The sequence below is a fragment of the Larimichthys crocea genome, chromosome XXIII (genome assembly GCF_000972845.2).
Source record: "Larimichthys crocea isolate SSNF chromosome XXIII, L_crocea_2.0, whole genome shotgun sequence".
NCBI classification, from domain to species: domain Eukaryota; kingdom Metazoa; phylum Chordata; class Actinopteri; family Sciaenidae; genus Larimichthys; species Larimichthys crocea.
In genome coordinates, this window is record NC_040033.1 from 14266084 (window position 1) to 14289633 (window position 23550).

The 23550-nt window shown below is 39.3% G+C and overlaps 1 protein-coding gene across 2 annotated transcripts in view; it reads right to left on the reverse strand.

Moving 5' to 3' along the window:
- Positions 1 to 23550, reverse strand: part of ctnnd2a (catenin (cadherin-associated protein), delta 2a) — a 249046-nt gene that overhangs the window by 189818 nt on the left and 35678 nt on the right. For both annotated transcript variants that reach the window (XM_027274434.1, XM_027274435.1), the window contains exon 2: positions 11410 to 11540. In XM_027274434.1, coding sequence (XP_027130235.1) covers positions 11410 to 11540 — 131 coding nt within the window. The remainder of the gene's footprint in view (positions 1 to 11409; positions 11541 to 23550) is intronic.

Below are 23550 nucleotides of genomic sequence, written 5' to 3' on the forward strand. Positions count from 1 at the left end.
ATTCTACAATTCCTGATCAGGCATCTGACAAATTACTATTATTTTCTTATTGTTATTATTATTATTAGTCATTAAATTAATCAACTATTCGAAAAAAAATAATTGTTAGATTAACCAATTGAAAATAATTTGTATTTGCCGCCGTATTGATCCCTCATGCTATCCAATAGATCATTATATTTAAGAATAAGAGTTAACAAAGGCCATCTGCAAAATGCTCCAATTAGCATTAAAGTTACAGTGTTACCTGTAGCTATTCCAATTTAATATATTATTAGCATTCAGGATGCACATTAGCCCTTTGGCTACTGCAATATTAGCATTCAAGATATTGCTAACAAGTTCATCAGCATGCAGGTAAATGCATGCCTGAGCTGGATTTGAGGCTCAGGTACGATTTAGCATGCAGATGGTAGTGGGACTTTGTGGTGGAGATGGAGGAGGGCTGCCTGCTAAGTGATTAGCAGGAAGAGCTCTCACTTCACATGCAGGATCAGCATTGGGCTCTGTCGTGGCGGTAAAGGCTAATGAAACAGAGCTTGAGTGAGGGCGAAGGAATAAATTGCTGGGGAGGAGGAAGAGCAGATCGCTGTGATCCTTACAGCGGAGCCATGATCACACACTTAGAATGAGGTCGCACGGTCCACCTCCAACTAAATTCACACAGAGATGCGCAAATGCGCCGCTCTTGTTTCATGCAGGTGCGGACATATGGACGCGCAGTTTACTTCAATTATGGAGGAGGTAATCACAGATGCACATACACAGCCACACACACATCTCGGGGGGGGTTGCAGTATTTTGGCAGTAACCAGCGTGTTTACGAGTGGATAATCCAAGGTCCCTGTGATTAAAACAGCTCCAAAGCGCTCCTGACACTCCATTACCCAGCATGCCCCGGGTGAGGCAGGATTGTACATATTGATTTCACGCCTCATTAGACTTCCTGTCTAACAATGTCATTGTTCTACAGGATTCCTCATCATTCAGAAATAAACAGGTATAATTCTGGGAGGGGACGGTGGACACATAACAAATGAACACATTAATATTGAGTGTGCGCTTGTTGGAGCGTCATGAGGGGGAAACGTTGACAGACTGCAGACTTTTGACCCAGTTTTCAGCGCGACAGACAAACTGTAGCTCTCATCATAGAACAGGCAGAACTTTCAAAAAAGTTAGTCCTCGGAAAGTTATTTTACTTTGCTTGCCTTTAGTTTTATAACAAAAAAAAAAGCAATATCAGTCAATCAATATCACAAAAACATAACAACTGAGAGTTAGGTGTATCAGAGTAACACGGAGTAGATTTTTCATCTCTTCGTTTTTACACTATACTTGATTTCTTTTTTTTTTTAGCTGCAGACACCCCATTTATAAAATGTTGCGCAGCTGCTAAGTGTTGCCTGGCACACTGTACGCATAAGCAAATCACTTGAGTAGTAATTTGAAGACAAGCAATACAAATTAAAAAGGCGCATTTTATGCTACACTGATAGTTTACATTAAGCACAATAAAAAGGGCGCATGCAGGAGAAGAAAGATCAGCTGAAGTTGTTACTACGATCATACAGTAAGGAATCAATACTGAGTACATTCATTGACTTAGGGGAGATCCCACTAGTGGGTGAGAGCTGTGCTTAGGTCCTGACTGCTGACAGAGGCAGCACCTGCATGTGGTCATTACAGAGGCAAAGAGCATGTCCTGTTACTGGCTTTTTTTTTAAATGATCAGCAAAAACTGCAGATGAGGGAGCACTATTTCGAGAAAGCTATACAGTATATTCTTCATCACCTGTGATGAAAAAGTTTAACTGTGTGTTTGTTGTTTTTTCCCCCCGCAGAAAGTTTCAGTTTTTTTGGTGAGCTTCCCAGCAGTCTTAGAGACTGTTTGTATTGGATCATTTATCGCCGCCACAGAGAGTGTACAAACAGCATTGTACTGTGATTCCACTTTCACTGATTGACCTTCAAGCGGTAATTGGCAAGCCTGGTTTGGTAGCTGTCTCAGGGTGCTGGGTATTGGATGGCTGCCACTGAAATGCTCTCTCTCTCTCTCTCTCTCTCTCTCTCTCTCTCTCGCTGTCTCACACACTCTCATTTTCTCTCCCTCTTTCTCGTTTGATTTATTTACCAACCAATAACTTCTCCAAACCTCTGCGTCTCTTTACCCTCTGTCCTTCTTCCCCCTCTCGCTTGCACACATTTTTTTGTTTTTTTCATCTCATCTTCTCATTCTCTCTCTTCCTGCCCTTCCTCTCTCTCCCTCTCTCTCTCTCTCTCTCTCTCTGGCCCAAAGCATTACAGCTGCGGTAGCATGTAGCCAGCCAGCTGCCAGTTATGATGGTGACAGTACAGTAGGGGTGATGGCTGGGTGATGTTGACTAAATGGAACATTACAGCACCACTGGCAGACACAATCTCAAGCTCATGCACACACTTACTCAACTATACACACAACAACGGCAAAGAGCACAACAGCCTTGGGGCCAACTAAGAATTCTTCCCCAGCCACCACCTGGTGAGGCAGCTGAACACCACCTCTTTCTGCCCCAGTCTCCAACAGATGCTCTCTCTGTGAGTGAATAGCAAGGGGATACTGCTACCGTGACATACCTCTCACTCAAGCTTGCATAAAAATCATTACAAGTCACCTTGGCAGCGTTTAGCATCATCTAAAAGCCACACCGTCTTCATTGGGGATAGTACCCTTACATCAGAACTGCACCTGGCCTTTGTGAGTGAATCAGGTGTACTGGAGGCTGCAGAAACACACTGTGAGAGTGGATGGCACACAGAGCATTGCTCTACTGAATGAAAGACTCAGAAGGCAACTGCTGGAAAACAGTTTCACTGCAGCAAGACAGGTTTGGCTTCACAGTGTTATCCGATATCTGTATCTGTGTGTGTGTGAGTGTGTGTGCGCGCACGTGTTTAAAAAGCATCCGTGTCTCCCATTGCTTTCCTGCTGAGTCTGTTTACTGGCAGAGCTGGGCGATTTCTTCCCTACCAAACAGACAACCATCTCTTAGATTACAGTGTACTTGTCCACATGACACACACATGCACACACGGTACAGAGGGGAGGAAAGTAGGCACAGGCCCATACACAGCCACACTGCATGCACAGGTGACCATATGCTGTACATACAGTGGTGCAATTAGTCCAGTCACACACACACACACACACACACACACACACAGATTTGAGAATGGCCGCCGGCTAAATGATCTGTTCCCTCACTGGCACAGTGAAAGAGACAAATGTTGAAGGACACTGAGGACACACACAGAGTGAAAAAGAGGCACCAAACCCAATTTTCAGCCTGAAAACCACTGGCAGAGAGGCTGGCAGATAGGTCCAAAGCACAAAAAGCTTTGAATGTGCTGTCAAAGTTCTAACTGCCAGGTGGTACGACAGTGTCATTTCAGAGTTAACTGCTGCCAGGGCAGAATGAGTATGCATTATGCTATTATAGCAGCAAGAAACCTTCCAATTTCCCTTGCATAAACTCGAGGTATACATGGTCCTCCGTGTTATAGATTTCTGATTCCACAAACCTGTAAAACCTGCTGTCAACTGGAAAATACGTTTTCCAAAAGTTTTTTTTTTTTTCTGTTTGTGAATCACAAGGTTTTTCATCAGCTGCTTGTATTTGATAGTAGTGGGTGTGTCTGAGGATTCATTTCTTCCCCATCATTCTAACCCAGAGACAGGGTTAATTTATATCAGCCGCAAAACACAGCTGTCAACCCAAGCAATAGACAGAGTATCGATAAAGGGGAGAGAATAGGAAAGGCATAGACGGACGGTGAGTCGGTGAGGCAGAAAATTCTATTAGCATACATACACATACACTAATTCAGTTCGAGAGCAAGTGGTAACAGGCACCTACACATCACTTTTAAAAGAAATTTCTATAAGTGCTGGAGAGTGTCAAAGTGTTAAGAATATGCACGCTAAATAACCAGAATGCTTGAAGCAAGCGTACTTGCCAAAGGAAAGTTTTTAGCTCACTCTGAAGGCCATTGAAGTGCACCGGCAAAGAAAAGGAGCCTGGAGAATAAGTCGGCAGTCTAGAGAATAAAATGCATTACCGTCTCTGCTCTGAAAAAGACCTTGCTCGTTTCGAATCCGCAAATAAAAGCATCCATCAGTTGTGAACTCTTGATCACTGGAGTGGTTTGTAGATACTTTAAGGTTGGCATGCAACAAAATCAAAGCAGGATGAACACAGCAACAAGCAGGAAGAGTAAGTGTTTTTGTAGATGTAGAAGAGGAAGCATCTGACAAAGATGACGATGATAACAGTGATGGCCACAGCAACACCTTTGACCCTGCAAACATCAACAACATAGCACAAATTTAATTTAACCAATACTGCACATAAAAATTCTGCGATGTTGAAGATCAAAGGTCTGCATGAAATTATTAAATTTGAAATGGATTATAAAAGAGAAAGGGCATTTTATGTAATGAAATTTCAAATGCAAACAAACTTATTAATATTTACATGACCAGAGATGTGTAGACGATTATAATCAGGCATTGTTAGAAGAAGCCACACACACACAAACACCCCCTAGCATGAGTCATTGCTGTAGATGGGTTATGATACATTATATTACCTCCAATTCCCCCAATTAACTTACTGTGATGACACCCCCATGCACGCAGAATGAAAACATGCATGCACACACATGCTGGAGTATTGTAAAGTGATACACTGTGTGTGTGTGTCAAGGATGTTTTGAATAATGTTGTATAATTTGCCAGTAAAAGCTTCATCATGATATTACATACAAAGTGTTTCTCCACCGCCTACCTGCATCGCAAGCCTCCACTTCCTCACTTCCCCAGCTCGGTGGCATATTTACAGCCCACTTCGATTCATTCCACATCAGATTGTCTATTGTGTTTCTGCCTTAGCACTTCAGTCATTTTCTCCGCCTGCCTGAGTTTTTGCCTGTTGTGACCCCATGTCAGCCTTCTGAACTCTTGCTCTAGCCTCGAGAGCGCCTATTGGTTAAGTTTTCTTCGACTCCCCCGCATGCCTGATTTTGACTTCTGCCCATTTCTGGACCTCAAGTAAACTAGAACACTTGATTTATTGTATTTTGCTGGCCTGGTCTCAGAGTCTTGCTTTCTGGTTTCATAATAGGGCTGCACAATATGACCAAAATATCATACGCTGATAGAGGGATAGAGGATTGTATATCAAGAATTAATACAGTTTTTATGATTTCTTTTTATTTTTATTTTTTTTAAGTGTCCATGTATTTATATCTTAAATCCTAAAAATAATTTGGGTACCAGGTGAACTACCAGTGTCCTATTTATATCTTTCATCTCACAAGGCATGTAATATTTTACACACCTCTATTATTTGCCCTTGTATGTAATTTATTCATGTATATTTAATAGCATTATTGTTAAGGACAATAAAGTATATCTTATCTTAAATAGTTGGTATAAAATGATGAATATTTCTTATTGCATTTCACACTTACGTCACTTTTTTTTGCAGATCTAAGTTGCAACGTCAGTCGTTGTGTCATTCCATCTCCGTGATTATTTCCACTATGACGCGTTGTTTGTTTGTTTGTTATGATCCTTGCGCAGGTGGTTCAAGAGGTTTCTCACAGAGCAGTTTCTCCCCCAAACTACGTCCATGCGACAGACATGACATCTCTTTTAGGTCCAAGCTGTTGTTCATCCTTTGTGTCACGTTCAGTCTCCTCCACGTTTGTTTGTGTTGGTAAACATCCTGCCTGCACGCTTCAGCCGTGACGCGTGACCGCGTGTGGACGACGTCGCCCAAATGACGGAAATTATTGCCGTAAAGGGTGTGATCTGACACAACCACATAAACGAGCGTAATATGAACTCGACAGACATTTTCTATCTTCACACAATATATATCGTCATATCGCACAGCCCTCGTTCAAACATGCGTTTACTGAGCCTACATCCTCAAAAGTTAGTGCCACATTAAACTAAGATTTACTGTGGGGTAAATCTAAAAATGAATCACATGACAATAACATGATGAACTATACTTGTGATAATTATACATATACACTTTATATCCCTTGCACAGAAAATATAAAAGTATCCTGTCTTCAATGACCTCAATAATCCTACCAGTTTTAGGGAGCTAAATTGTCTCATAACTTCATATTTCACAACAGTATTACTATATTTTATTGCTGTATTACTCATATGCATATACATTCTCATATTACACATTTAAGGATAATACACTGTGGAGAAACACCATCCGTCATCCATTGTCAGCAATAATAACCAAAAGCTACAAAATATTACATAAGTTACACTAAAACATAAGCACATAAAAAGCTCTCATCGTGTCCTCAGTCAAGCAGTCAGCAGCATCTGAGAGAACATAACACACTCAAATGTTTTAAACGCCCTAAAAATATTCTTCTTCCGAAAAAATTTTTATTCATTTATTTTTCTAAACAACATTTTTATCCTGCAGCCTCTGCAGTCTCTTTTGTGCCTTGTGTTTTTCTGGCTCTTAAAAGCTGCATAATTGTTTACCAACCCATAACACCAAATGACCATGATCTATCAATAACAGAATGTAATTTGAAAACAATAAATTGGCTAGATGCAAAAATGTGGAGATGAAGAATACAAAGCATCATCTCCTTTAAGCCAGGATATTTTTCTCAGGAAAGATTAACAGCTTGCTGGGTGTTTAGAACAGCTTTCATGAAACTGATTATAGTTGGAATAATTACATCACAAGATCTATCAGGAATAAAGCAAAACATGAAATAACATGCAGATTATAATTTAGCAAGAAACAAGGTTAAATTGCCAGGTCTTATTCCAGAAACGGAGCAGGACATTAACTGCAGCTAAATGAAAATATGCAGAAAACTGATAGTGTAAATCAGCACTAGTTAAATTGGTCTCTGTGGAGCTCTCCTGAGGCAAGTTGAGGCATGATGCAACATACTGCAAAGCATCTTGAGAAACTCAAATGGCTCCAACTGGAGTAGTTCAGCCGTTAAATATGAGCGCTCTGACAAGAGAGGTGGTCAATTGACATTTATCTGTGTATGTGGAGATTCTGCATGAAACACATTTACTGCTGAGTTTTCTGAGTTGAGTGCATGAGTGTGACCACTAGTTTTTTTATATACCACAGGGAACAATCCACAAAAATGTACCAAATTATTCCAGAACTATTCTATTCTAGAGTGTGCGGGAGTTTAATTTTGGACAATGTGACATTTTTCAACTTTCCTGAGCCTTATATTGTGGTCCCCAAGGCCGACAGAGGGAGTTAGCAGCAATGATAAAGTACTGCTTGAAAGTTTGTGAACCCTACAGAGATCTTCGGTATTTTTGTAAAACATGCTAGAGTAACTTTATTAAATGTTAATATCTACCCAAATTCTGAATACTGACATTTTAAATATTGGACTTTTTTTGGATTGGAAAATAAAACTGATGTAATGACAGTGTTTGATTGAACTTTAAGTCAGATTTCATGGGTGAAAAAGATATGTGAACCCCTTCAGTTATTAGGGTGTTGGATCATAGCAACAATCTCAAGCAAACAGTTTCTCTAGCGACTATGCTCTAACATATAACTTGTAAGGCAAGGCAAGACATTTTATTATTTATGTAGCACATTTCATACCAAGAGGCAACTCAGTGTGCTTTACATAAAGACAAAGCATTTAAAAATAACCCTAACCCTAACTAGTACAGCGTAGCCTAATCATTTAAGAAGAAACTGCATTACTGTCAAGTATCTGCAAGTGTGTTTCTTTTCTTCATGGCATGAACAGGAAACCCAGTGGTCATTTCAGCAGTGGTTCCCTTGGGCAACGCATCTACCGAATTTAAAGAAAAATAGATGGAAAGAAACATGAATAAAATATTCAGGAGCAACATGCTTTTATCACCTCGGCTATACTTAAGATCCGTACCATTGCACAAATGTGGATTTTCTGGCCCACTACCTTGCAAAGGCAGCAGCAAGTAAGCCAAACATAGAGCTTTAAACGTACCTTCATAAAGCTACGGGCAGTGTCACAGACCATCATCTTACCCTTCTTGAACAAGGCATTCATTCATTGTCAAACTACTTCCGGTTACCGTCTTGAAATCCTTTAATAAACCCTAGAGCTAACAGTGATAGGAAACCATTTCTCTAACATGAAACACACACTCTCACAAGCAGATGGTGTGTATTAAATGAATCCAAGCCATGTGTGTATCCTCACATGTACCTATCCTCGCCGGGACACCACAGTGGTGAGAGGTGTGTGTTAGGCATGACGATGTGCCGCAACGGGAGTGGGCCTGCTAGGTTACTGGAGCAATACATTCATAATAAGCAGGGACACACTCTCTCTCACACACACAGACACACACACACATCTGGACAGAGAATGTCAGTGTGAGGTAGTTTGAAAGCTATATTTAGAGTTAACCTTTTATCACGCATTTACTTCGGGTATCTAATTCACACTTGCAAATGTATGCACTCACATTTAATGTACACAGAAAGCTATGAATTGTGGACCGGGTAGAAATCATAGAAATGTATGTTCTGTATTTAAGATGCGCTGATATATATGGGCGTATTAAAAACTAGCACATAATACCACACTGTTGTCCACACCATCAATTATTATGTGCAGACATGAATGTGTGCCTGATGTGGAAACGTATACATTATTAACAAAATCATGATGTGAAAATAGACCTACTGAAGGCAACTGCATCATATACAGGGCACACACAATACCTTATAAAAGAGGGGGATGGCTATAGGGAGTGCAGGTGGAGGGACTGTAGATGGATATAATGGGGAAAAAAACTGTTAAGCATATGCTTACTTGGAAGTATTGATTTTAGAGCAATGCAATAAATTTATCCCAGTGAGACTGGCGTAGAGACAGATTTGACATACAGCTCAAATGTGAGTGCCAATTAGTGGTGGGCAGTAGGGCCCTAAAATAATATCACAATATTTCTGGGTATTTCTGCGGTAATGATAGTCTTGACGATATGACAAAATACTGAAAAATATTTTTGTTGATGGTATCACACTCCCACAGCGCCAATGCTATTCGTGGAGGGATAAAAGTTTGCTTGCCCCCCCGATCTGTTAAGTTGATTGTCACTTTTAAATTATTGTTTATTGCTTATATAGTTACTGCAGAATTATTTTTATTGGTTCATTATCTAATACAGGCACTGTACTTACTGTACTATTGTCTTTAACTGCTGGCTACTAATCAACTCCAACAGGACACCTCTACAGAAGGTCAAATACCTCGCTCACGGGTATGTCAGGAAGAATTGCATTCTGCACTCTCTAGTGCATATGAACTGTATGTAAAAGCGATGAAAAAACCCACATCAATTCAGCATATAGGGGTGGTGGCAACCTTGTATCAATGTTGCATGGGTATGCAGTGGATCAGTAAAGCTGCATGGATCTGACTGAATAAGATATGCTTCAATGATCCAGTCATGTGAGAGCACTGAGACATTTTCTGAACTGGAAAAAAAAATACATTCCAGCAACCTTTTCCCTTCAAAGTATTTCTATGTAGAGCTGATTAGGCTTATTGTAACATAAAACCTGAAAGCGAAGGCATTCCTGTAGCCTTCTGATGACTGAACAAGGAACTCATTTTGAATTTTCAAAACATTTTTTCTCAGGGGAAGAGTTTTCTTGCCGCTGCACTGCAGAAGAAAATAAGACTTCCACAATAGCTACATGTCTGTGATTTATTTCCTTTTTGGTAACTTCTATACATTTGCTCCCCTGACAGGAAGGGGGAATGGCTGCAGGTTCAAATCTGGTCCAAAGCATGAATCTGGCTAAACACTGCACGCTTCAGTGATTTAGTAATGTGAGAGCACTGAGAGGTTCTCTGGTGGAGAAAAACACAAATGAATGCCATTTGTAAGGGGGGAAAAAACTTAAATTGCCATCAGCACTTGTCCTTCACTTGGTAAGGGTAAATGGAATATGTTATGGTATTAAATTAAGGAGAACTTCAGAGCCAATGTAGATAGGCAAAATGATAAATCTATGGTGTATTGCACTTGCTGATGAGCTAAATTCAAATGAAACAGCATCCCATTACACAAAGGAATAAGTCCAAGGCTAAACATAAATCACCAAATGCAATTAGTGAGAACTTGAGGGTTTTTTTCAGTTCAGAATATCTTTTTATAATCCAAGCAAGGGGCATGCAAATGTTAGTGCATGAGGTTATTTGTTTTAAACTTCAATAAGTTAGGATAAACACATTGTCTACTGACTTAATTGTGCAAGCTTACACAACAAACACACATGCCCTGTAGTAACCCCGGCTGTTCAATTTTCTACAAAACTCCCACTTGTACACAAAACTGTATTAATCCAATCCAGAAAGCTACTTTCCTCCAATTTTTCCTTCTTTTTGGTTTCTTTTTCTTTGATTCTCAGTCCACCATCTGTATTTTACGGTGGCCGGGACCCACCATTGCTGCAAATAAAAGAAATGCTGTAAACAAAAAGAAACGCAGTCACGTAGCGTCAGTAAACACTAACCTTTTATTTACTTGTTCATTCGTTTTTTCTTCTTATTTCTTATCTTCTTCTTATTTCTCTCTCTCTCAGTCTTCTTCTTCTTCTCTCACATAAAAAACACCGGTGCACCGGCAATAATAGTCCCGGGTAATTCACTTCCGTTGTGGCTTCTTTTATTTGCATCGTTGTTGTTCTATTTGCAGCAGCGTTTCTTTTTGTCTGCAGCCTTTCTTTTATTTGCAGCAATGGCGGGGTCCCGACCACCATAGTATTAGTATTACTTTAAAAAAAAACATGTAAACTATTATTGTTCTAGACCCATTTCCCCCTTTTTACAAAAAATCCACCCACCCATCCTGACTTACACCATCCCATCTGCCTCTTCTTCTCTCCTGTCTTTGTCCTCCTTTCCTTCCCTAATTCCCATTCCACCTGCTAACCTGGAACTGGACAGCATCATGGCCCGGCTTATCCTCGTGCAGCACCGCAACTACCTTCCAACATTCCCTGTTGAGTAATTGCCTTGATTTTAATGACTTTTTCAATTATGTCTACTTGGCTACAGCTCCTGCCCCGTAATCCCCATCATTTCCATCCATTAAACTCTGGCATTCCCTTGGCACCAATCAATCTTTGGTTCTTTTTAAACATTTTAAAGCAGTGGAGTGTGTTATTTACTTCTTAAATAATGGTGACAACCTTTTGACCTGCATCATATCAAGCTGTTCAAGGGTTATGAGACATAAGGACAGAGCCAAGATCAAAAATGTGCCGTTCAACATAATAAATGTGCGGCACATGTACAATACACACACACACAAAGAGTTCCTACCTGCTCTTTGACAGAGGCAAGGATGGAAGAGGTCGTCTCTGTCTCAGATCTTTCTCCATTGGAAGCTGGCATCACAGGGGCAACCATGGCCCCCTTCTCCTGCTCCGCAGGTTGCTCTGGCACCGGCATTGCTAATATACACACATACAAAAAAGAAACACAATTAAGGTGCTTGTAGTTTTAAATGTACAATACGGAGGCAAGTAAAAATGCTGTCATGTCAATGTCAATCCAGTTTCAAAGTCTACTTTGGTTAGAGACTACCACCTTGCATCTATGAAGGATTATCCGATCAATTCCACTTTGATTTGGTGAAATGAAATGGTAGTCTAGCAGCAGAGGGGGAGGCAAAATACTGTGACATGAAGGACACGAGTGCATGTGGTGTCCTAAAAACAACAGGCAATTCATTATTGTAGTTTCACCTGTTTGTTAACAGCTGACACACGTATTTTAAAACCATGGCACCAGTTTGTAAGTTCACATTCCTTCTCAAAACTCAATCTATTTAAAAGGAAGGTAAAAAGTATTTTATCACTCTTCTAGTAATCAAGTTATTTTTACATTATGCCATGATGTCATACAAACTTAAGTTTGTCTGAAATGAGTTGAACCAAACCTTTAAACATGTCGCTCCATTACTGTTTTAAACAACCCTGACTTCACAGTACTTTGGACACAGTGGGTGCTTGAGGTATATGAATAAATACCAAAGCATGGACTCAAACAAACAGCAATTAGTCTGTGGCACACACAAACACACTGTCACACTTCTCACCTGTGTCAATGCCAGTATGTCACTTCACAAATAGAGGTCCTTGTAGACTCATTAAATTGTGATGCCCCACTTATCATGATTTTAATTCAGGATACAGGAAAGTGATGCGTGTCTCTAACTGTTTCCAAGTTAATTTAAAAGAGATGAGACTCTCACAATTATTTGTTGTTTTTTTTTCTAAAAATATAACTGTGGGGTCTTCGACCTTCATCAAACAGCACCTCGCCAACAGGCTGGTGACAAAGCTCAAGGACCTGAGACTAAACATCGCAGTGTGCATATGAGACCCCAGGTGGTGAGGGCAGGCGGACACATCTCATCAGCCTTCATCCTTGCTCCATCAGAGCACACCAAGGCTGTGTTTTGAGTCCACTGCTGTACTCCCTGTACACACGACTGTGCAGCCACTTTTGACTCCAACACCTTTGTCAAGTTTGCTGTGGCCTGATCTGAAGTGAGCGGACTATGGGAACGCCTGCCTTAATATTAATGGATCCTTGGTGGACAGAGTGGACAGCTTCAAGTACGTTGGTGTGCACATCACTGAGGGCCTGACATGGGCACTGCAAACTGACTCTGTAGTGAGACAAATAAGCCAGAGATTGTTTCTACTCCTGCATCACTGAGGGCATTCTGATGAGGAAACATCAATGTCTGGTACGGACACAGTACTGAACATGACTGCAAAGCCCTGCAAAGAGTGATTCAGTCAGTTGAACATACAATAGGTGGTGATCTACCCTACCTAAAAGACATCTGTACTAGACACTGCAAAAATAAGGATAGGAGAATTCCAGCCACCTGGATAAGGGCCTTTTCTCCCTGCTACGATCAGGATGAAGGTTCCAGACACGCCAGGTCAGCACTGAGAGGCTCAGGAAGAGCTTCTACCCTCAGACCAGTAGGATCCTAAATGAGGGCACTGTCTAGAACTACTCATTCCTTATTGTTGTTGTTTTTGTTATAATTGCTGTTGTTATAATTATAATTATCATTTTTAAGCTTAATCAAGAATCATAGCTCATAGAAAATACATTTTACTGTAATTGTTCTTTTATGATTATATGTGACAAATGTATTTGAACTGAACTGTAACAAATTAACATCAGTCCTTGGAGAGCTCTGACTTTTTTCTCTGTCGTTTGTACAGCATCTATAAATCTATAAATAGAAATCTATAAATTATAGAATTTTATCCTTTTATAACATCAATAGGAATTCTTTTGAATCAACAATCAAAAGCCAATGCCCTCCCCGTTCCTGTCCAAGCTCATGAAGACAGAAACAAAGTCAGAGAAATCATGATTTTGGTCTGCAAGTTTTAGAAAGAAAAGACCACGGGGACAGGAATTTGTCAATACAGCAAGCCTGTGTAAAAGACTAAATAACGAACAGATTGAGTGTGGGATTTGATCATGGAGTCTTTTCCTTTACAATTTGCAGCTAGTCTCAGCCCATCACGTTCAACATTTGATGTGCTGATGCAAATTAGCACTAGCTTTGGTTAGACTCACACATTCTGTATGCACAGTCTGGTGCATGTACACTCCTGCAGTGCAAGTTTAGTCACATATTCTATTAGCGTTTTACAGCTTTAAGTAGTTTTTTGAGAGCAGGTATTATATAGTGATGTAATTCAGAGAGCTGATCTGTCAGACTTAACACTCATTAGTGTTGAGCTTACGAAGTCAGTGAGGAACCAGACAGTCTGCAAATCAAACATCCAGTCAGTCTATCAGCCAGTCAGCTAGCCAACAGACAGACAGCAGGCCAGACAGGGTGGCGTCGGTAAATAAAAGATGCTAGCGAGATGGGCCGCAGATGGTTATTTTCACTCTCACTGACAAACACCACTACTGTGTCTGGCATCTCCCCTCCTGAGTGGAGATGAGTCACTAGAGTTTGGATCCTGAGCAACCAGAACCCCAACAAAGACCATATTAAACCAGCTGGCTGAGTGCCGCATTTCTCTTGAATGAAGCAGCTAAATGTACAAATACAAGTACAAGACTTACCTCACCTTCTTTGTGGAATTCTACAGTAAACACCTCTGGCAACAAACTGAGGCCCTAAACTGCCACAGCAAAATGAACCTACGTAAACATGCGCTCCATCAATAATTTAATCTTTGGCTCCCTGGCAATAGTTTTGTGCTGTGGTGATTTGGTTTTGTTTTCCACAAACAATCCAGTTACATCTGTAGCACTAAAACCTACTGTATTTCCAGATATGACAGATCTTTCTCATGGCAGGAGAATAACAGGTGTGACTAATAACATTAATGATGGCTTGATTCCATTTAGCTGTGCCAGCAAGCCATGCCAACATGCACAATAACCAGAGCCCGTACACTGGCACACCTAAATGAAATGTAGTCGCTATTAGTTGCACCTGTTTTCACAAATCTGTACCCACTGATTGCGTGTTTTGTTTTAGATTTTCTGTATTTCTAGGAACATTTGCAAATCTACACTGTTGAACTGAAATAAACATAGAGGAACAAAATATTCTTGCCTTCACTGCCTTCCTGCATTTTCTGACTCCAGACCCAACAGTGCTTTATGGCATTGGCTATCATATAATCTATTATCCTGCTATTATGCTTTCTGACACCATATTCACAGTATTCAGTAACCTGGCGAACACTTTGCATAATTGCATTTTGTAAGCAATACAAGGTTTGAGTGATTTTAGCAAGTCCATTCTTCTAGTCAAAGACTAAATCATTTGAATCACTAAAGGAAAACAAATCTGAATCCAAACCCAGCACGAATGCAATTTTTGAGCCTCTGCATACAACAATACACATCATTGTGAACCATTTATTGTCTGAGGAAGCCAGTGATCACGTATAAAGAAGGGACTGACCCTTTGTGATTAGTGTCCAGACAGGTGCTGTGTTCAGAAAATTGCAAAGTCGGCTCACCATATATAGGCTGCCTCAGAGATAATCCCCAGTATCAACACATTCGCCATCAAATGTCACAATACTCTACCACCCCAATGTTCTTCCTGGGCTATTGTCAGCGAGTACCGTTGAGCTGCCATTGAATAGATGTGTTATGTCCTGCAGGGTACAATGCAACAGGAACCTCAGCTTAGAGGGAGCTTTTGTAGCTCTGGGGACACATTTAATTGCAGCACATTCTTGCTGATTTGAGTTGTGTGCTGCTTCTCATTGAACTGAGGAGGAATGATGGCCTAACATTTCGTTTTGCTCAGACCTAGATAAGACATGAAAAGCTCAGACAAAGCCTTTCTGTTTTTGACAGCACGGTAGAGGCCCCATCATTTAAACAATAAAAGAAAAACTACCAACAGGGGAACAAAACTGGACACCATGGTTTGAAGTTTCACTGCTATTCATTTATTTGGAAGTTTACAGTCTGCAAAGGAGAAAACTAAACAAGCAGTTAAGGAACTACTGTACACACTGAAAGCTGCAGATATTAAAGCCACAGATATTAAACATACACTATGTACTCAGTGTATCAGAATAACATAAACTAGTTTGTTTGTCCTCACACTTGCTTCCTTCACTCATCCTATGTTTTTTTCTGAAGCTTCCCAATAATTCAATCCATTATCTATATCATAATCTACTATATCAATATTTCAGTTGTACCGTCTACAGTTCAGTTTATTTTTCAAAGTGGTATATGCTTTTCAATAGGGATGTCCCGGAACAGTCCTGAGGATTGTTTTCTGGGCAGATCCAGGCATATTCTAATGGACTCTATAAGTATCTGTATTGATTTTGAATCAGGTCTGACAGTATTTGGATGAAGTAGTTTGTGAAAAATGTGATGAGAAGAATTTAGAATGATACAGCTGTCATTTTATTTTATTGTGTCAGATATTTAATCAAGATTTAGGTAAACACAAGTACCAAATCAAACTTGAAAAGTGGCACATACTCAGATTGGTGTGGGCCAGAAAACTTTAATTGGGAAATTCTTACATTTTAATAGTCCAGTGTGTAAGATTTAGGGGGATCTATTCACAGCATATGGCAGAAATGGGATGAAATATCCAATATTATGCTATTACAATGAGCCTTTGATATAGATGTCCTCTTCCATGGAGTTCACTTTGTCTGTTCTCTGTCTGTCACCCAGAACAGATAAAGCAAACATTGGTTTCACATTTTTCGTGACCTTTCCTGGCCACTGTAGTTTCTACTTCACGTCAGGCATGACGTTTCTATTAGCCTACGATAGATAGCAAGGTTGGCAATTAAAATATGTCATATGCTGCAAGTGAGATTATTTTAGGATCTCAAAAAATATGTTGAATATTTGTATAATTAAATAGATCCTGCTGATTATATAAAATAGAGTCCTGCTGGTTGACTGTTTTGGAGTTGTACACGTTTAGTGTCAAAAAGTAGGGCAAGTAGGCTTCAAAGATAGACATCACCTAGTTTAACTATGGTTCATTTATATTAAAAGTGGGAATTTGGTATACTTGTTTGCAAGGGTCTGCTCACAGTTAAAAGAAAGATTTGTGCTTCACATGGAGGTAAAAACACATGAATGCACGTACAAACAGAGAGATTACTCACACCTTGAGTCACAGGATTTGGCAGGATGGGCACATCTGACCCATGCTCACACCATGACCTGACAGGTCTCCACACCTGCACTTTCTGGCCGAACACACCTTACACAAACTTGTACGTGTTACACAAACACGCATACACATAGAAAGACACTAATACATGTACACACCTTCCTCTGAGGATGGGGTGTCCTTTCCATTTATCCCATGACCCCCTCAGCTGTCTGACTTCTGCTTTACTGTATCATTTTTAGAAAATGTACCTCTCTGTACGTCCTACTACCACCTGGGTTTTCAGAAAATACTTTGAAGATGGAGCGTAGTGTTGTTAAGGGCTCAACACAGTATCTCTGTACATCAGCATTCAATTGAAAAGTAATTTTAGCTACTACTCTACTCCTTAATTTCTTGATATGTTGTCTTTTTTTTTTTTTTTTTTGTCGAATCTCCTGTTCTATTTTCAGGCCACTTACCAAGTAGTGCGTGAGCAGGAAGCCATTGTCCTCAGAATGTTTGAGTGGTTGGCTCCTCTAAGGAACACAAACAAAAGCGGGCTTCTCCGCTTCACGCGAAATGACACTGTTGAAATATTTACAAGGCTTCGAATTGCAATCTGAGTTGGTAAGAATTGTATGATCACTGTATAAGACAAAGGGGGTTCCTCGGGGATGTGAAACTCTATAGGTGATGTCTGAATCCTACGGCACATCTACTGAGACATGTCACAGGTGTAAATAATAAAATTAACGATGGCTGAATTCAATTTAGCTGCTTCGGTTTCAGGGTGCTGTTATTGTGCATCCTGGATCACTGTCACACTGTCATGACATACCGGGACACTTGTATAGAAGGGAGCCCTCGTTATTGTTGTGAGTAACACCTGTGCTTTTCCCTGCTATGACAAGTCAAAATGTCTGTCTGTGAAAAAAGGTCTTCTTCAGACCAAAAGGTTATCTTGAATGGCAGCGAGCAATACACAGGCTAGACATCGCCGTGTATCAATAAAGGGTGTGACAGGAGTCGGCGTGTCACTCAAGACTGTCCTCGCTTATTACTTGTACGTCAAAATATTTCATTTCCCCGTGTTGTCAATACATTTTTCTTTACTTTCAGACATCCTAAGATCCAACACCATACACAACACAGTAGACCTTTTTTCACAGCGGCCATTTTGACATGAAATAGTAGAGTAAACATCGGTGTTACCGGTGATACTAATTAAGTTCCCATTCAGGTCAAACAGAGTCAGGGTGCTGCTGTTGTGCGTGTCAGTTCACAAAGCCTCTGCTGCAATAAACACTTTATACTTCATTAGTACCATTAATACTTCAATGGTACACTCAATTAATTAACACTCAAAAAGTCAAAAAGCAGAAACAGTCAACTAAAAGATGTTTCAAAGAATATGTCATACAAGGTTCACATCCCTGTCACAATAAACTACACTAAACTACAAATTTGAAAGTACCTGTGGATCAATGAAGACCGCCAGTTATTGTTGCTCAAATCAATGCTAATTTATTGCTAAAAGCCGGCCTTTCCACAGAAAGGCGCCACCTACTGACTAGATGGTGTAATACCACTATAAGAAGGCTGTATGAAGTTTGCTGCTCATCTACAACCTATGGAGTCCTAACCTACAATAAAAGCAAAAAAACTACTATCTGCTATCAGATATATGTGGCTGTTTGAGTAAAGGTCACTGCAGGGATTTACTTATACTCAGAACTGTAGGCATTTGGAAAACAAATAAGATGTCATACAAATGACTGAGAGACTATCCGCATGAGTTTTAAAACCTTTATGACCAAAGCCTGTATTGATCTTTTAACAGCAGCACAGACACGGCCAATACAAGCAGAACACGCTCCATTATATTTCCTTTAGGTCTTATTTACATTATTATTTACATCTGTATCTTATATCAAATATATATATCTGCATTTTGCATTCAAATTTGATTTTTATCATTTATTTATAACTGAAAATCACAACTGCACTAAATCACTCCACATATTGTCATCATTAAAAACAATAACACAAAATAACATTTAAGAGTCAAAGTTAGGCTGGAAAGCTTGTATAATGAATGCTTTATAAAATCCCAAACTTTGGAATGAAATATTTGCATTCATTGCATCATTAAAATTGGCTAGTGACTAGTGAATAATAATAGCCTGTTTCCCCTCACACTGTAGCCTGAGGGACTGTTTTGACAATGAAGGACCTACTCAGCAAAAGCTTGTATTAAGTACAATGCAACAGCTTAAAGCATCACATTATCATCATTTCTACATCAGGCTTCAAAGAATAATGCTGCCATTGGACACAGTTAACATCATTATCATAATCGGATAGTGATCACCTGTGTTTATTGCTCTTTCTATCTTCACTGTAACAAGCTCTTCTGTCTCTGCTTCATATAGACATTTTCTGTATTTTCCAGAATACAGGAGTTTGGACTTACAACATGTGATCACTTTTTGTATTCAGGTGTGAGTTATTTACATCTATGGGAGAAGCAGGAATGAAGAAATAGAGGTTTTATGCTCACGGTCTTATTTGTTTATAATGTAACATGCTTGAGGCTGCATTAAACTGTTATGGCAGGAGGCCTTTTACAATGGATTACTCCTGAGAGGCTGTCACAAAAATCTGATGTTTACCACTGATGTTTTCAGATAGCAGATTTTCTTTTTCTGCTATCAAACTCAACTGCGCTGTGCTTGGATATATGAGCCATGTCATTTCAGTCAGTCAGTCATTGTCAGTCATTGTGTAGCAATGCCTTAAAGCAAGAATTTTACTGCAGCACACAAATGCAAGGTGCATTGCAGAAAGACTGTATATTATTTAGTTGTGGCTCTGGTCCAGAAAGAAATAAAAAATAATGTGAACTTATCATACCTATTATTCATTTATTTATTACAAAAACAGAGAAATCTTGCAATAATTTTAGAGATTAGAGGGTATTTTCAGTATATTTAGGCTGCCATAAACAGTTTTCATTTTGTGATTACTTTCAGTTATCCTGCCATACACAAGTAATACTATTCACGGTAGTTTTTAGTATTTCAAATCACCACTGTCTTTTGTGTGTCTTAGATGCACCTGTAGGCACTAGCTTTGGTCACCACCTTTGCCACTATACTTGCATACATGTAGTATGCAAGTATAGTGTTCAGGATTGGTATGTATACTATATACTACAGTATGTATACTATGCACACTACTGTGTAAACCAGTTCTGACTGAAGTGCAGCAGTTTCCAGCACCAGTAAGTGTAAATCTAATACCCACTGGTTCTTGAGTCCCACCCTTCAGTTAGTACTTTTTTTTTTCTCTGGAACAGCTTATTAAGAAAAACATGCACTGTACTGTATACAGACAGTATTTAGTCAGTTTTCCTTTGAAATGCTTAAATAGACCTGAGAGGAGCTAATGCACTGTATCACATTACAAAGACCAATGCTTCTGAAAAGACTCAGTGTGACATGGCTATTCATACATATTATACCACATTTTTGATGATCCAAAGCCACCCTCTGAAAATGGTGGGTCTGATGAGGTGTCTCTTGACCCAGCATTCAAGCAAACAAGGAAAGACACACGTTTGAGCACATGCGCACACACACACACACACACACACAGGTACAAGCAAACAGCTCTTGTATGATGTATTCCACTGCAGTCTATGGCTGTGAATGATTAGGCTTTATTAAAATGGACTCATGTCAATATGTTCATTTGATAAGAATTTCAAATACAATTTGATAGCTATCAAACCTGTATAATTCCATATGAAATGGCTACCCATGTTTTTGAAACTCAAAATGAGAGACATATAAATTAGACATGATAGAGATGTCTTACTGACCTTCTGAGGTTTTAATATATTGTAACTCATTAGCGCACTTCTTCAGCATCCTCAAGAGCTCAAATAATAATTATCCCTAAGATAAGGCTAATAATGCTAATGTCATCAGAATGAGGCAAAGCTTGGAAAATGAAGAAATAATAATTATAATTTCCACACCCAATTTCCTCAGCCAATCATTCCTGATTTCGAAAGACTGCTTTGCCGTTCAAAAATGATTCCCAGAGTCTGCCACATATGAATGCCTAAGATGATTGATAGCTCCAATTTACCTCCATGTAATGTCTAATATTAAACTCTGAATAATGCATAATTCAGTCAGCACTGCTGAGAAATGGTGAGGGTGCATAGACACACACACACAAACACACAAAGATGCGCCACCACATCACAACTCACAGTGGATTCCTGTGCAGATGAGCACGTATCCGGTTTTAAATATGCAGGCACACCCACAACCAAAAATAGATCCAGTGCTCTTGTGTGCAGAATTTTCATGAACTGAAATGAAGAACACAACCAACGCAGACACAATAAGTCAGATATAACACATTTAATCACAAGTGAATTATGATCTCATAAATCTTGCACAGCAATTACACAATACTGTAAATGCTATTTGTTTATGTTTTTCACATATCCTTTAATTAAGTCTGAAAGGAGCCATTATTGGTACTGCACAAAACCTTTGTTGTCAAAATTTAACGATATACAACACAGACTGTCAAAGTGGTAACATCATTGAGATATAAACTGCAGGGGTTACCACCATCTTAATAGTATTTGTCTTGTACTTTGAGTGTGAGGTTAATTGTGTTAAACTTATCTAGATCTTTTGAAGTAATGGCACAAAATAATATTATTTGTGAACCATGGCCATTTGGTGAATCTTTGTTGTCCACTGGGTGGTGGTGCAGTATGACTGGATAGTGTCTGATAACTGGTGGTAACCAGACACTAGCTATTTTAAAAATGAATAAATAAAATGGCTCTCCATACACAGCAAACAAGTAATTTGTGTGATGATGATGATGAAGATGATGATAATAGAGATGAACTGACTCTATGTACAAAAAAGATGTCGGTGTAAACCAAATCTGACTGTAATGTTTGTGAATATGACTAAACAAATTCATCTTAACACATTATATTTATTGGTCTTTGAGCTGACTAATGTACAGTGTTTTACGGTGTGTTGACTTTAGTTTATTTTTCAAATAAATAGCTTGGTTTGTGCTAAATACACATTTAGAGAAGCAAAGTTAAACAGCAGACCACATATGAGAGTGTCAATCATACAGATATAGTATATTCATAGCTACATCTTTCATTTTATGTGAAACGGTGGTGCTGGTACCAATATCCTGGTATATTATCATATTGTTTAACAATTTATCAGGAATTCTCCCATCATATATAATATTCATATTTATGTGGGAACATTACCAATAGGCTTCACATTCACTACAAATATAAATCATTCATACATATAAATTCATGCATGAGTGCAAATCTGTGCAAATCTACAAATAACTACAAAATTATCCAAATATGAAGTTTGTGGATTTGAACTATTTGGTGCTTATGTGGTCCCAGAGCCCCAGAGCTTATAAATGTGCTAAGAGGAATAAAAGTGTGAACGTCCATATGCATGTCTTAAAAATGCACATTGGTGGTGGTTTGTCAAACTTCCCTCAAAGAAATGAACAAATAAGATAACCCCAGAAGAGGCATTACCAGAGCACAAAGTGAGACTGGAGTGGGGTGTGGCTCTTGGCTCCGACAGCTTCACTGAATCAGAAGGCTGGTCACAGACAAGTGTGATCTGACGCCTTAGGCCTGTTTTCTTTCACAAGCCCCAGTGCAAGCAGTTAACAGAGACAGTAACATTGATTATTTCAATCAATACCTGCTACCATTGCATTTCTATGATATACTCTACTATATTACTCTAAGTACACCAATTCTTTGGAAATCCTCTATAGCAAAAATGAATATTTAATGCATTACTCTTAAAGGAAAAAAAGGAAATATATTTCCAATTTTTTTCTGTTGTTGTTGTGGTAGTAGTAGCCTGCGGTACTAAACGTGCAGCACATGCAAACACACATACAGAAACACACAACATATGCACGCACACATACTGTACATGCGGCACAGCTCAGTTAGGGAAGCAGCGAGATAGTTGACCTAGATTGGGTGCTGGGTTTGAAGACATGCAGGAGAAACCATCTGCATACAAAGTCAGAAATCTCTATTCCCACAGTCAGAGAAACCACAGAGAAGTAGAAAGTATTCCAACTTTTTTTTTTTCTGCTACGGGATGTTGCAAACTTTCTTCCCCTATAGTTGTTTCTTTCTATACATTTTGACATTGGAGAGGCAGGAATAAGGAGAGTGGGAAAAGGAGACAGACAAGAGACAGGAAGTAGAGAAATCCAGACAGCTATAGAGACAGACTTAGGTGCCCACCATGGTGTTATTTGATCCCAGACTCACTATACTGTCTTTTCGGGTACAGGATTGCAATGTCTGAATGGCAATTAGGAACTATTACTTTGGAGACAAGCAGAACTCACATCACTTCAAGACATCGCTTCACATAAAAAAAAGTCTGTTTAATTTAATGTTTTGAAAATAAGAAGTTGGATCTTAAACGTGCTCTTACTGCCAAATTGCTGTGAAGTGTGTCATTCTCATTCGTAAATGCAGACACTTCTTGGGCCAATCACAGTTTCAAGATGCATCATCTCTCTCAAGCTTCATCACATTTGGCCCAATGGGATCTGAGGCATTACATTTGACTTACAAATTTTGACCTTAAATTATGGCACCCTTATTAGTCCGCTGGCAATAACGCAGACTTGAAAATGATTTGAATCCAAACCTCAGAGTCAAAGACAGGTCAATGCAAGCTGTGACCTAA